Source organism: Protobothrops mucrosquamatus, unplaced genomic scaffold (assembly GCF_001527695.2).
Source record: "Protobothrops mucrosquamatus isolate PMUCROS unplaced genomic scaffold, P.Mucros_1.0 scaffold212, whole genome shotgun sequence".
In the NCBI taxonomy this organism is placed as follows: Eukaryota; Metazoa; Chordata; class Lepidosauria; order Squamata; family Viperidae; genus Protobothrops; species Protobothrops mucrosquamatus.
This window is the reverse complement of record NW_015386566.1, coordinates 1,912,720-1,925,088: the sequence shown is the minus strand read 5'-3', so window position 1 is coordinate 1,925,088 and position 12,369 is coordinate 1,912,720. Positions and strand designations below refer to the sequence as shown.

At 35.8% G+C, this 12,369-nt stretch overlaps 1 protein-coding gene across 1 annotated transcript in view; it reads right to left on the bottom strand.

Moving 5' to 3' along the window:
* The window catches only part of SPAG17 (sperm associated antigen 17), a 118,082-nt gene that overhangs the window by 34,413 nt on the left and 71,300 nt on the right, over nt 1-12,369 (bottom strand). The window contains exons 25-31 of the mRNA XM_029283757.1: nt 11,839-12,062; nt 6,951-7,068; nt 5,490-5,917; nt 4,891-5,017; nt 3,944-4,161; nt 3,640-3,784; nt 1,323-1,477 (exon numbers count right to left, since the gene is read on the bottom strand). Coding sequence (XP_029139590.1) covers nt 1,323-1,477; nt 3,640-3,784; nt 3,944-4,161; nt 4,891-5,017; nt 5,490-5,917; nt 6,951-7,068; nt 11,839-12,062 — 1,415 coding nt within the window. The remainder of the gene's footprint in view (nt 1-1,322; nt 1,478-3,639; nt 3,785-3,943; nt 4,162-4,890; nt 5,018-5,489; nt 5,918-6,950; nt 7,069-11,838; nt 12,063-12,369) is intronic.

The following is a 12,369-nucleotide window of genomic DNA, read 5'->3' as shown; positions in this document are numbered from 1 at the left end:
GATAACAGATTATGGCATCCGAGTTTTACCATGCAAAACTACTAGTTTGCACTTAATTTTATGCTCCAACATCTACTTCAAATTTATGAGGTTCAGAAATAAGTAATGTCACAAAGATATAATAATAATAATAATAATAATAATAATAATAATAATAATAATAATAATAATAATAATAATAATAATAATAATAATAATAATAATAAAGTTGGAAGGGACCTTGGAGGTCATCTAGTCCAACCCCCTGCTCAGGCAGGAAACCTATACCATTTCGGACAAATGGCTGTCCAGTGTTGGAGCATTCACCGCTTCTGGAGTACCAAATTAAAAAATATCTACTTCACAGCAGGCAATTGGTGAAACTCAGAGAAAGATTCACTATATTACACAAGAATAAGCAAACAAGACGTACATCAGGTCCAAACAAAACCAGTGGCAAAACATACACTATACCTAGACAATCAAGTTGGCTAAAATGAAAAGGAGGAAAAACTATATAAATACACTGTACAAATACAATATAAATATTCAGTAGATATTCCTTCTAGCTGTCTTAAAAGCATTCTTGCAAATAAAGACTATGTTGGAGGCTACTGTACCTCCTCCTAATATGGCATTTAAAAAGAAATCTAGTATTATAAAAAGAGGAGTGTATCTATCAGGCACTATAGTAGTGGTGGCGAACCTATGGCATGGGTGCCAGAGGCGGCACTTGGAGCCCTCTCTGTGGGCACACATGCCGTTGCCCCAGCCTTGCCTCCCCCTGTGACCCCCTCCTCACCAGCAGCCCCCCTGGAGGAGAGTCGCCCCCCAGCATGGCCCATGTGGAGCAGCGCAGCCAAGGACATAGCAGCCAGGCAGCATAGACAAGACTCTGCCCTCACGCCCCATCACGCACAGTTGATGCTGCGGGGCGCGGGCAGAGGGTGTGGCCATGGCGCTGCTGGGCTGCCTGGGCGATCTGCGGCAGGCCCTGGAGGCGGTGAGTGGCCCTGCGGGCAGGTGGGGTGGGGCGGAGCGGGGGATGGAGCGGGGGCGGGGCCAGTTTTTGGGCACTCGGTCTCTAAAAGGTTCGCCATCACCGCACTATAGGAAGCCTGACTGTAATCAGGAGTGATTACTTACTTGGTATAACTCTCACTCTTTTTTTTGTGCTTTTCCCTTTCTAGAATAATCATTTCTCCAGCATTAGTTTCAGGTGCATATAATTGCTGTCAATAGTAATGGTTAGACTGTTTTTACTTAAATTGGTAGCACTGAGATAAATTGAACTCTGAAATAAAAAGAGTGAAACTTTTGACAGATCTTAATTTCTGACTAACCTGATATGTTCCTTGTGGCTTGGATATAATTGAAGTGCCATCAGCAAAAATGGCACAACAAGTGCTGTCCTCAGAGTTTGTTAGGACTGTTGCAAAGTGTGGATTTTCGATACGCATGCATTTCACCTTCCTTGTGGTGGTTTGAGGGTAACTGTCTATGAAAGAAAAACCAACTCATCTTAAAAAAGCATTTATATTGAACAAAGTATGTTTGTGGAAGAAGGCAAAAGTTCTCTTTCAAAAAGGCTAATTTAACTGTATCCCTCTTTGGCCTATAATCCAAATGATCAAGAATTATTGAAGTTATAGTCCATCGTTTGGAGAGAAATACTGTGATGAAATAATGCTTTTGGAGAACTTCTCATTTGTTCAATTTGTTAATGATGGGAACTGGAGCAGGCACAGATGGCTGAGGAGGTGCAGCCTGAGCATGGTCGGGCTGGTGGGGAGGCTGCTGCTGGGCCTGTGAGAGTGGGCAGATGGCTGGGGAGATATAGAGTGTGCATTTTTAAAAAATAGCAATAAGCAATCACCAAATTTTATGATTGCTTGGGATAGTTTAAAAACATATATTTAGAACTTTTGTTACCCATTCTACAAATGTATTCCTTACCGCCATTGGGAGAACTTAGATCTTGGAGCAGAGAAAATATTAAATTGCCTTTTTTTGAAAAGGATGCTAATGCTAATAAAAACGCCAGTGTAATTTTTCACCTTGATTTTATCATTATAAACACACAGAAACCTCTCCAGTACCCAGTTAACATAACCAGTGTTTCATTGAGAAAGATTTTAACATCCCTTTATCTGCCCCACACATATTTTGAAGGAAGATTTTGTAAGCTCCCTGTCAAACAATACCTCTGTCCTTGTAGTGCTGGCCAAGTGGAGGACATTATCTATTATATTTTCCACTGCCTCATTTTCAATCAAATCAGGGTCAAATGGTAAATGAACTCAAGGGCTCTGACCTTGAAAAACTGAATTATCTCCTTTGTAGACATATTTCCAGCTGTCAGCAAACAAGTTGCTACTTTTTTGCTCTACTGTCATTTAGAAAGAAATATTTAAGTTCTTAGTTGTAACTTTGACTTTACTGTATTATGACCTTTTTAGATTCTAATACATTTGTTACTCTATAGTTTTATTCAAGGCTTTTTTTCTCATAGAACGCCCAGAACGGAGTTCCGGCACCTTTTTTGGATGGAACCTTGTAGGGTAGGCAAGGCGGGTTGTATGATGTGGGTGAGTTCCGGCACCTTTTTTTTTTTTTTATAGAAAAAAAGCACTGGTTTTATTGTGTTTTATGGCATTTCTATGTTACAATCTATGGTTACAGCAATATTTCTTATTTACTTACTTACTATATTTAGGACTGGATTATTGAATATACAATATGAAAGAAAAAAATAATCAGATTTCCCTGAACTTTAATATATATTATTTGGACTTGCACTTTGATTGTCTCTTTCTTGTTTAATATTTATATTTTTATCCATAAGGTATTGAGAAGAAAATTAGGTTTTAAAGATATGAACCTCATGTGCAATCATATATGTAAATTGTTTGGAATTTGTTAATTTATGAGAAATCATGGATATGTCAATTTTGAGGCATCATGGAAAATACATAAGGTATGAATAAAAAATTCTAAATTGAAGAAGTATATTTATTTTCAGCCTTTGTGTGCTTCTTTATAGGTGCAAAATGGAAAATGTCAAATGTGATTCCATGTGGTAAAGATTTAAAATATGGCATAGTATTTGATTGTTTTATAGTATATTTCATTTTTGTATGTTTTAATCTTACTGAAATACTTCCCTGCTTACCTCCCAGCCACATACTTGCGAGGTGCTATGGGGGAAGATATTTAATAATATTTTTTTAAAAAAATTAGGAAAAAAGGAGTTCCCAAATTAATAATTGTCAGCTTTAATTTTAAATGAAACTGGAAGTTTTTTGCCCACCATTAGGTTCTGCATGTTGCAAATAAGAGAATCTGATCATCATAAATATTTGGCAAAAGCATAGTACGAAGAAAGCTGCTACGAAGAACCGTAATAGCTATAGCTCTCAATGTGATTTATTTATGCACCACATCTGCAAGAATAAGTGAAAAGCCAGGAATTTTTCTTGTTGACTAATCTTAGATATAGCCTCAATTTTAGATGAAGAATATATATAAAGAAATGAACTAGCTGCACTTAATCACTGAAAAGTGATTACATTTATATTTTTAGAAATATAATAAAGTAATGAGAAATTAAAGCCACAAGTATTTGAAATTATCAACATACTACTATCTACTACTATCTACCTGCTTCTTCACTGTCATTAGGAGAAACAATTTCTACACAGTCCTGGAAGAGGGTGCTTATTCTGGTGCCATCGGCATGATCTACTATTCGGGATCCATCTGTTTTCTCCACGATTAATACTTTATCTTCTCTCATTACCATTACCTAGAATAGGAAATTATTAATGAAGTGTCACAAATGGATTAAATGCTCAACAAACATGTCAGAATATTTTAATACAAACATTGGAAACGTAATTTGATATTTTAAATTGTGAAAATGGATTGTATCACTTATAAAGGAATCAGAATAATGCAATAGTACCGTTCCATTAACTGGATCAGTGGCCTGGTAAGACAAGAGTGGTTTCAGGTCAAGCTTTTCGGTTCCCTTGGTGCCTATCTGAATGCCTAATGGAGTAGTCGTTATCCAGGTGCCAGCAAAGGCATCAGTGGATGATTGTTCAGGCTCAGGCAGATGTTCTTGAGCAATTGTTTCAATAGCTTCATTTTTTCCTGCAAGCAGACCTTTAGTATTTTTTCCTAGAAAATAACAGGAAAAAATAACATTTATTCATACACTTGGATAATATTCTAAGAACTTCATTGTGTGAAGGACAGCTAAAGTGCCAGCATGTATTTTTCCAATAACTATCTAGCCACAAAATGTGGAAGACTTACTCCTTCATGGTTACTCTTTGATTGTCAAAATACAGAACTCTTTTTCATTAAAGCATACCTATTCCTAAAGTAAAGGATATAGACACAGAAATTGTTTGTAAGAAAATCATAACTTAGACCAGAGATTTTCAGCTCCATGGAATCCTATGGCTCCATGATAAATCAAGAGCAAAAAAAGAAAATCATTATTTTTCACAGACAGTTTAGATTCTGATCTGGAAGAATTTGACTTCCAGACTCAAGATGGACTTTTACGAAAATATTTGTTTCCACGGATTCTTGAGGTATCTAGGGTTTTTTTAATCCTTTCAGCTGTCAGTCTATTTCTTTGAGGAGGAATAGTACTGGATAAATGCATCTTACTGCTGTTTGAGAATATGTGACATTATTTTTATAAAGGCACAAATATTGAATATGATTCTTTGCATTACGGATGCCCTACAGAACAATGTGATATAAATTATATAATATATTACACAAAGCACTATAATTATACAACATTATATTATTTTACTCAATAAGATTTATTTGTTTGTTTGTTTGACTTCTTCAACTTCAACCTCTTCTTCAGTCCTGGACTATATGACTTACTGCTTTTTTTGCTGCTTGTTTCCGGAGTTGGTGTGATCTCTGTATGAGGTGTGCTGGGTGCAGGTGGAGGTGGGATCACAGGGCCAGAATCAGGACTCCTAATCACTGTGCCATCAGCAAAGAGTATCTTAAAAACAGCAAAGCAAAACATGATCAGCTACAAAGATATGCAGAACAGCAGATACAGTACTATGTTCAAATAAAAAAAAACATGACCAAAACGTGTAAAGAATTCAACAAAGTTTTATACTTGGATTTAACATTTCTACAGACTTATATTTACATTTGGATGAAACAGTTCTATAGATTTCAAATCTACTCAATAATTAAACTTCCTCAGTGGCTACGTTTCATACTGAAAAATGACTGAAACCGTTTGAAAATATTAGCAAAGCACAGTGGCTTCTCCATGTGCATCTAAGCCAAGAGAAAAATAATTAATACAGAAAAAAACATAACATGCAGGGATATATATCCAAACACAGGTTGTCATAATTTGAGGTGAAGTCTCCTTAATTAGGGTGTTATGATTCAGTCGGGATTTAATTCAGTAATAAAAAGTGAATTTTACATTCAAAGCTAAACGAATATAAGTATACCTGAGTGGATCCATCTATCATGTACTTTACAACAGTCCCTTGTCGTGTTATTACTCTGGATACTTCTTGCTCTATTGGTTTCTTCACCGTTTTGTGAAGTTGCGACTGTTTTACTCTTTGTGGATAGCTCTGCCTAATAAATATTTCAAAAGGAGATTCCTTGACCATACTGTTATCCTCTGTTTCCATCTCAGCCTTGCTGTCACTGGCAGTCTCATTCCTGACAGTAAGATCTGCTCCAGATTCAACACTGGCTTTAGCATTGAATGTCTTGTCTCCACTGTCTTTAGCTAAAGGTTCGTGGGGCTGAATCTGCTTTTCTTTGCTGTCCTCTGTTTTGATTTCTTCCAGCTTGACTTCACCTGATTTAGTCTCATCTGTTTTGCTTTCTTCATCATCGTTCTTCTCTTTCTCTCCTTTTTCTTCACCTTTTACATAGCAAAACATTTTTGTTAATCAGTTAAAATTGTTATAGTAACAGTTGTCTATGGAAACTTGTGGACCTCACCAATGTTACAAAATGTCAAAACTGGAAACCCAGTAAGAACAATATAGATACTGACCCAAATTTATGCTTATACCTCTTTGTATGAAAGGTTAGTCAGAGAGAAAAGGCAGCAGTTCAAATGATTTAAATGTAATGCTACAAATGATCTATTCATATATATTTTAATCCTGCAAATTAATACCTTTACCATTAGTTTCATTAGCTCTACTTGTTACCATAAACTGAACAGAATGCCACCACAGATTTTACTGTACTAGGAACAAATCAAGTCTTTTCAGCAGCAGGAATGGTAGCATCAAATGGAGTCCAACTACTATTCAGCATTTCTCAATCTTAAATCTGCAACCTAAAGAAGTATCTCTGACACAGATATCTTGCTGAAAGTCTTAGTTATATTTTGAAAGCCAGTTCATTTAAAAGCCAGCATCAGGGAAACTGATGCATCAAAGATTGAAAACAGAGTGCTTCATATTTTTAAAAAGTTCTCTGGGAAGTTAAACAATTAAGTACACTATGGGAACATGTATATATGCTGTAAAAATAAAATGGATATGACCTTTTTAATTGCAGGGGAAAACCATCCCAGAATTCTGTCTGATTTAGAAGATTAAAAAGTGAATTTTCCCTGATTCAGATATACTTAGATGTAAATTCATTCTAGCTGAACTGGGGTAAGTTCCCATCCAGAGCTTTAGTAGAAAATATGTCACCATCCCTATATAGTTGAAGTAAAAACCTGAGTAGATCCCGGTTCATCTTAAGTTTACTATATTTTCTGTTTGCCTTCAATATGCTTACTAAAGGATATTTTAGCCACTAAAGCTAATATTGCTTTTTCTTTTTGTGTGGACTGAAAAGCTTGTGTACTCAGGAAGTAACATAAGAGTTTTCATTACCTGATGGAACATCAACAGCACAATTTCTTTTGTAAAAAAAAAGTTTATTCAACAAACCTGCGAATTTTTGACCAATAAAGGTAAGTACCAATCCATTGGGAGAAGACACGTTCAAAGTATTGAAAATATGAGTTTCAGGAACAGCCTGTGTTTGGACTGGCTCATTTCTTTCTGTCTACAATATGCAAAAGAAGCAGAAAATGCCAATGTATTTAAAAGCACTTACAAACATTTCAGTTCTCCACAGTGCCAAACAGCTTTAAGAAGTAATAGAATAGTGCACTAGTACATAAAATCAGTTTGAAAAGTTTTTGCCAAGTATTAATTTAATTTTAGCGTTAGCAAAGGCACTTAAATATTTTGAGAATAATTTTCTATTGGTTTTAGATTCTGTGTTTGTCAAACTGCTTGCCATAATTTCTAAGTATTTGTTAATGTAATATTTTTTTTGAAAAAAATATTTAAATGTAACTTGGTATAGTTGCTTGACTGCAAAGCTTATTTTTATTTATTTATCTGTATCCCACCTTTATTATTTTTACAATTAACTCAAGGTGGGAAACATATTCAACACATCGTCCTTCTCTTATTTTCCCCACAACATGTTTGTTAAAAACCCGTTTCCTCAATCATTGGGAATTCTGAGTAGGAAAATCTGATTTTTGTCTAGCGAACTATCCATTCTATAGCTGGTGGAGAGCAAAGAAAGCACAAAATGTTAATATACACTTGTGGTTAGCAATTTTATTTACTTATTTCATTCTAGATATTAGCACTCAAACTGACAAGGAGTTAAATAGATCTTTAAGTTGGTTGGCTAAGAACAAAACTATTTTTTGATTTGAATAATTTCTGTCAAAAATTATTTCTGAGTTTGACCCACTTCTCAAGAACAGTGTATACTAGAGTCAGATTTGAATTGTTGGATTCTATAGCCAGTTGGTCAACTATGGGAGCTTCCACCATCTTCAATATCATGAGAAAACATGTATATGCAGTGCCTTAGCTATCAAAAAGAATTGCTCTTGTTTTGTTTGATAGTCAACTATATGCCCCTCTTAGGCTTAAATACTTAGCATCCCTACTTGAAATTCAAAGCCCACTGGGATTTGAATGGCAGGTTGTCTTATTTCCTCCTGGGTTCTAATCTATACATCATGAACAAAACTGCTAAGTTTATGATTAAGACAGTTGACCAAAGGACTTGTTATATTGAATAAATTGGGTGATGTATTTACCTGAATATTGAGTTTTAGTATTTAACACATATATATTTTATCACTGTATCTCCTTTTATTTATTTTACCTTGGACGTATATACTGTATTTTATTTTCATTTTATATTTGATATGGTTGTAAGACTAATCAACCAATAAATTATCTGTCTACTTATTTATGAAATTTATATTTCATAAGAAATATACAAGTTTTCTTCTTCTCTGCTGTAGAAAAAGATGTAAGGAGCTGTAACTAATAATCTGAAGGAGGCCAAAATTATACTGTTTGCTGAGCAGCCTAATTTGTGATGATCAGTCATAATACTATGCCAATGGGAGCATATCTTGCTTGCTGCACAGATGCCAAATCTACTCATAATATCTGGAAGGAATATATTTGGAAAATGACTGGCTCATCTTATCAGAAGGGTTTTAAACTAAAATTGAAGGAGGAGGGTGACCAATTTTCACAACCTTTAGGACATATTTCCAAGCAAAAACCACTAGACAACCAATCAAATAAGGAGGTTGAGAGTAAACAGAAGAAAAAGTCAAATGCAAAGTAGGGGATGTAGGGAGCATACCCAGGATCAGCCACTTAGTGTAAATGTTAGTGTAAATGCCTATACACTAACGTTCAAAGTTTAGGTAATAAACAGGATGAACTTGAAATACTAGTAAATGAGTGCAAGTATGATATAGTTGCCATTACAGAAACTTGATGGCATGAAACTCATGACTGGAATGTACTGATACAACTATTCAAAAGAAACAGATCTAACAAAAGAGGAGGTGGAGTTGCATTATATGTTACAGACTATTTCCTCTCTGCAGACACACAACAAAGGATGAAAACCTTCTAGAATGCATATGGGTCAACATAAAAGGAAAAAAGAACCTTACCACAGGTGTATACTACAGGCCACCTGACTAAACAGAAGAAATAGATGAACAGGTAGTCTTGATTTACAACTGTTCACTTAGTGACTGTTCAAAGTTACAACAGCACTGTAAAAAGTGACTTATGACCATTTTTCACACAACCGTTTTAGCATCCCCATGGTCATGTAATTTACATTCGGATGCTTGACAACTGGCTCACTTTATGATGGTTGCAGTATCCCGGGGTCATGTGTTCACCTTTTGCAAACTTTGACAAGCAAAGTCAATGGGGAAACCAGACTCACTTAACAACCATGCTATTAATTTAAGAACTGCAGTGATTCACTTAACAAAGAAAAGTCACAAAATGGGGCAAAACAAATTTCTCACTTTGCAATATAAATTTTGGGCTCAATTGTGATGGTACGTTGAGGACTACCTATATGTAGGAAACATACCACAGTAGTAATGGGGGACTTTAACTACCCTGACATCAACTGGAAGACAAACTCTACAACAAATGGGAGATTGAACAGATTCCTGACTGACCTATCTAACAACCATTACCCAAAAGGTAGAGGAGGCAAATACAGGGACAGGTATAAATGGACTTTATTCTTATAAACAGAGAAGAAGCGATAGAAGGGATTGAAGTTGCAGAAACTTTAGGGGAGAGTGACCATGTCATACCAGAATTCAATATAAAACAGACACAAGCAACAGAACATAATCAAACCAGCATCTTATACTTAAAAGAGCTGATTTTAACAAATTCAGAGAGAGCTTGGGAAGGATCCCATGGATGAAAATCTTAAAGGGGACATCAACTTAAGAAGCTTGGGAAACTCAGAAAAGTACAATTATAAAAGTTCAATCCAGTTCAATATCGCTAAAAAAGAAAAACAAGAAAAAGCCAGCATGGTTGCACAAAAAATTCTCAGACCAACTAAGAGAAAAAAAGGATAAGTACAAAAAATGGAAGGAAGGATACATAACTAAGGCAGAATACCAACAAATAGCCCATACCTGCAAAGATGAAGTTAGGAAAGCTAAGGCTTTGAACGAAGTAAGACTTGCAACAAATGTCAAAAACAATAAAAGAAAGTTTCTTTCAACTCATAAAAAGTCAACGAAACAATAGGTCCATTAATGGGAGAAGACAGCAAAAAGTAACGGGCAGTAGAGAGAAAGCAGAATTGCTTAATTCATACTTTGCATCTATCTTCATGCAAAACAACCACTACTCAACTTACCAAAAACAGAACTGTAACGGACAGATTAAGCAAATTAAAATATGCAAAAATAAGGTAAGAGAACATCTGTCCGCTCTAGAATGATTCAAATCACCAGGTCCTAATGAACTACATCCCAGAGGTCTGAAGAAACTGGCAGATGTGATTTCAGAACCATTGAAACATATCTTTCAAGTTCTTGGAACACTCGGGCACTACCTGAGGACTGGAAAAGATGTGGTTCCCATCTTCAAAAAAGGGAAAAAAACAGTTCCAGGAAATTACAGACCAATCAGTCTGACATCAATGCCTGGGAAGATTTTGGAAAAGATAATCAAGCAACAAATCTGCAAACACCTAGAAGCAAACAAAGTTATAACCAGAGGACAACATGGGTTCATCAAAAACTGATCATGCCAAACAAATCTTATTTCATTCTTTGACAAAGTGATTAAATTAGTGGGTCAGTGAAATGCTGTGGATATAGTATACTTAGATTTTAGTAAAGCATGTGATAAAGTAGACCACAAGCTACTTCTTGATAAGCTAGAAAAATGTGAGATAGACAGCACCACTACTAGATGTATTTGTAATTGGCTGACCAATTGTACTAAATGTGTAATCCTCAATGGAACTACATCCATATGGAGGGAAGTAAGCAGTGGGGTACCCCAAGGTTCCATTTTAGGCCCAGTACTCTTCAATATCTTCAGAAATGATCTAGATGAGGGAATAGAAGGGGAACTAATCAAATTTGCAGAGGACACTAAGCTGGTAGGAATATCCAACACCCCAGAAGACAAACTCAAGATCCAAAAAGAACTTGACAGACATGAACACTAGGCCCTATCTAACAAAATGAAATCCAGTGTAGATAAAAGTAATATTTTACATTTAGGCAAGAAAAACCAACTGTATAGCTACAGACTAGATGAAAGTTGGCCTAATGCCAGTAACTGTGAGAGGCATCTTGGAGTCTTAGTGGACAATCACTTAAATATGAGTCAACTGTGTGCGGCAGCAGCAAAAAAAAGCCAATGCAATCTAGGTTGCATTAATAGAGGGATAGAATCAAGATCATGTGAAGTTCTAGTACTGATTTACAAAGCCTTAATAAGATGTGGAACACTGCATCCAGTTCTGATCACCACAATATAAAAAATATGTTGAGACTCTGGAAAAGAGGTAGAGAAGGACAACAAGATGATTAGGGCACTGGAGAATAAAATATAAGAACAATGGTTGCAGGAATTGTCTAGTGAAAAAAGGACTAGGGGAGATATGACAGCAGTGTTTCAATATTTGAGGGGCTGCCACAAAGAAGAGGAGGGTCAAACTATTTTCCAAAGTACCAAAAGGCAAGATAAGAAACAATGGATGGAAACTAACCAAGGAGAGAAGCAATCTAGGACTAAGGAGAAATTCCCTAACAATGACAGCAATCAACCAATGGAATAGCTTGCCTTCAGAACTTGTGGGTGCTCCATCACTGGAGCCTGGACAACCATTTGTCTGAAATGGTATAGGATCTCCTGCTTGATCAAGGGGTTGGACTAGAAGACCTCCAGGCCACCTTCCGACCCTATGATTGTATTCTATGAAGTATATTCATACCTTTTTCTCTTCTTGCATTGAAGATTCTTCAGGTGATACATTCAATGTCATACGGGAACTCACTTTGGCAGACGGTAAGGATTTGGCTGATTTTTCTTTACCTGGCTTTGCCTTTCCTGTAGCAGGAACTGCAGCAGCAGAAAGAGCCGAGGAAAGGAAAGTCGAAGTGGGCAAGTTTACTGAAGGGATAGCCAGAATAGTTGCCAAATAAGGATCCATTTCCTCTGTAAAGAAAATGGGTCATTTTGATGAAACAGAATAAACATTACATACATCCAAAAATGTGCAGCTATTTCTAGATCAAGAAATGTCCTTTAAGTGATATGCCAGGAGCTATATTCCAAAATAGCAATAGATGAGCCAGGACAAAATCTACATTTCATTTCATTTTCATTTAAATAAAATGGAATGCAATTAATATAATAGCTCCGTAGGCAAGTATTTGAATTTGTTCATCTTTCATATTAAAAAATTAAATTGGTAATAACATTTGTACCTTGGCAAACATGTTGGAAAAATATTTTTAATCAA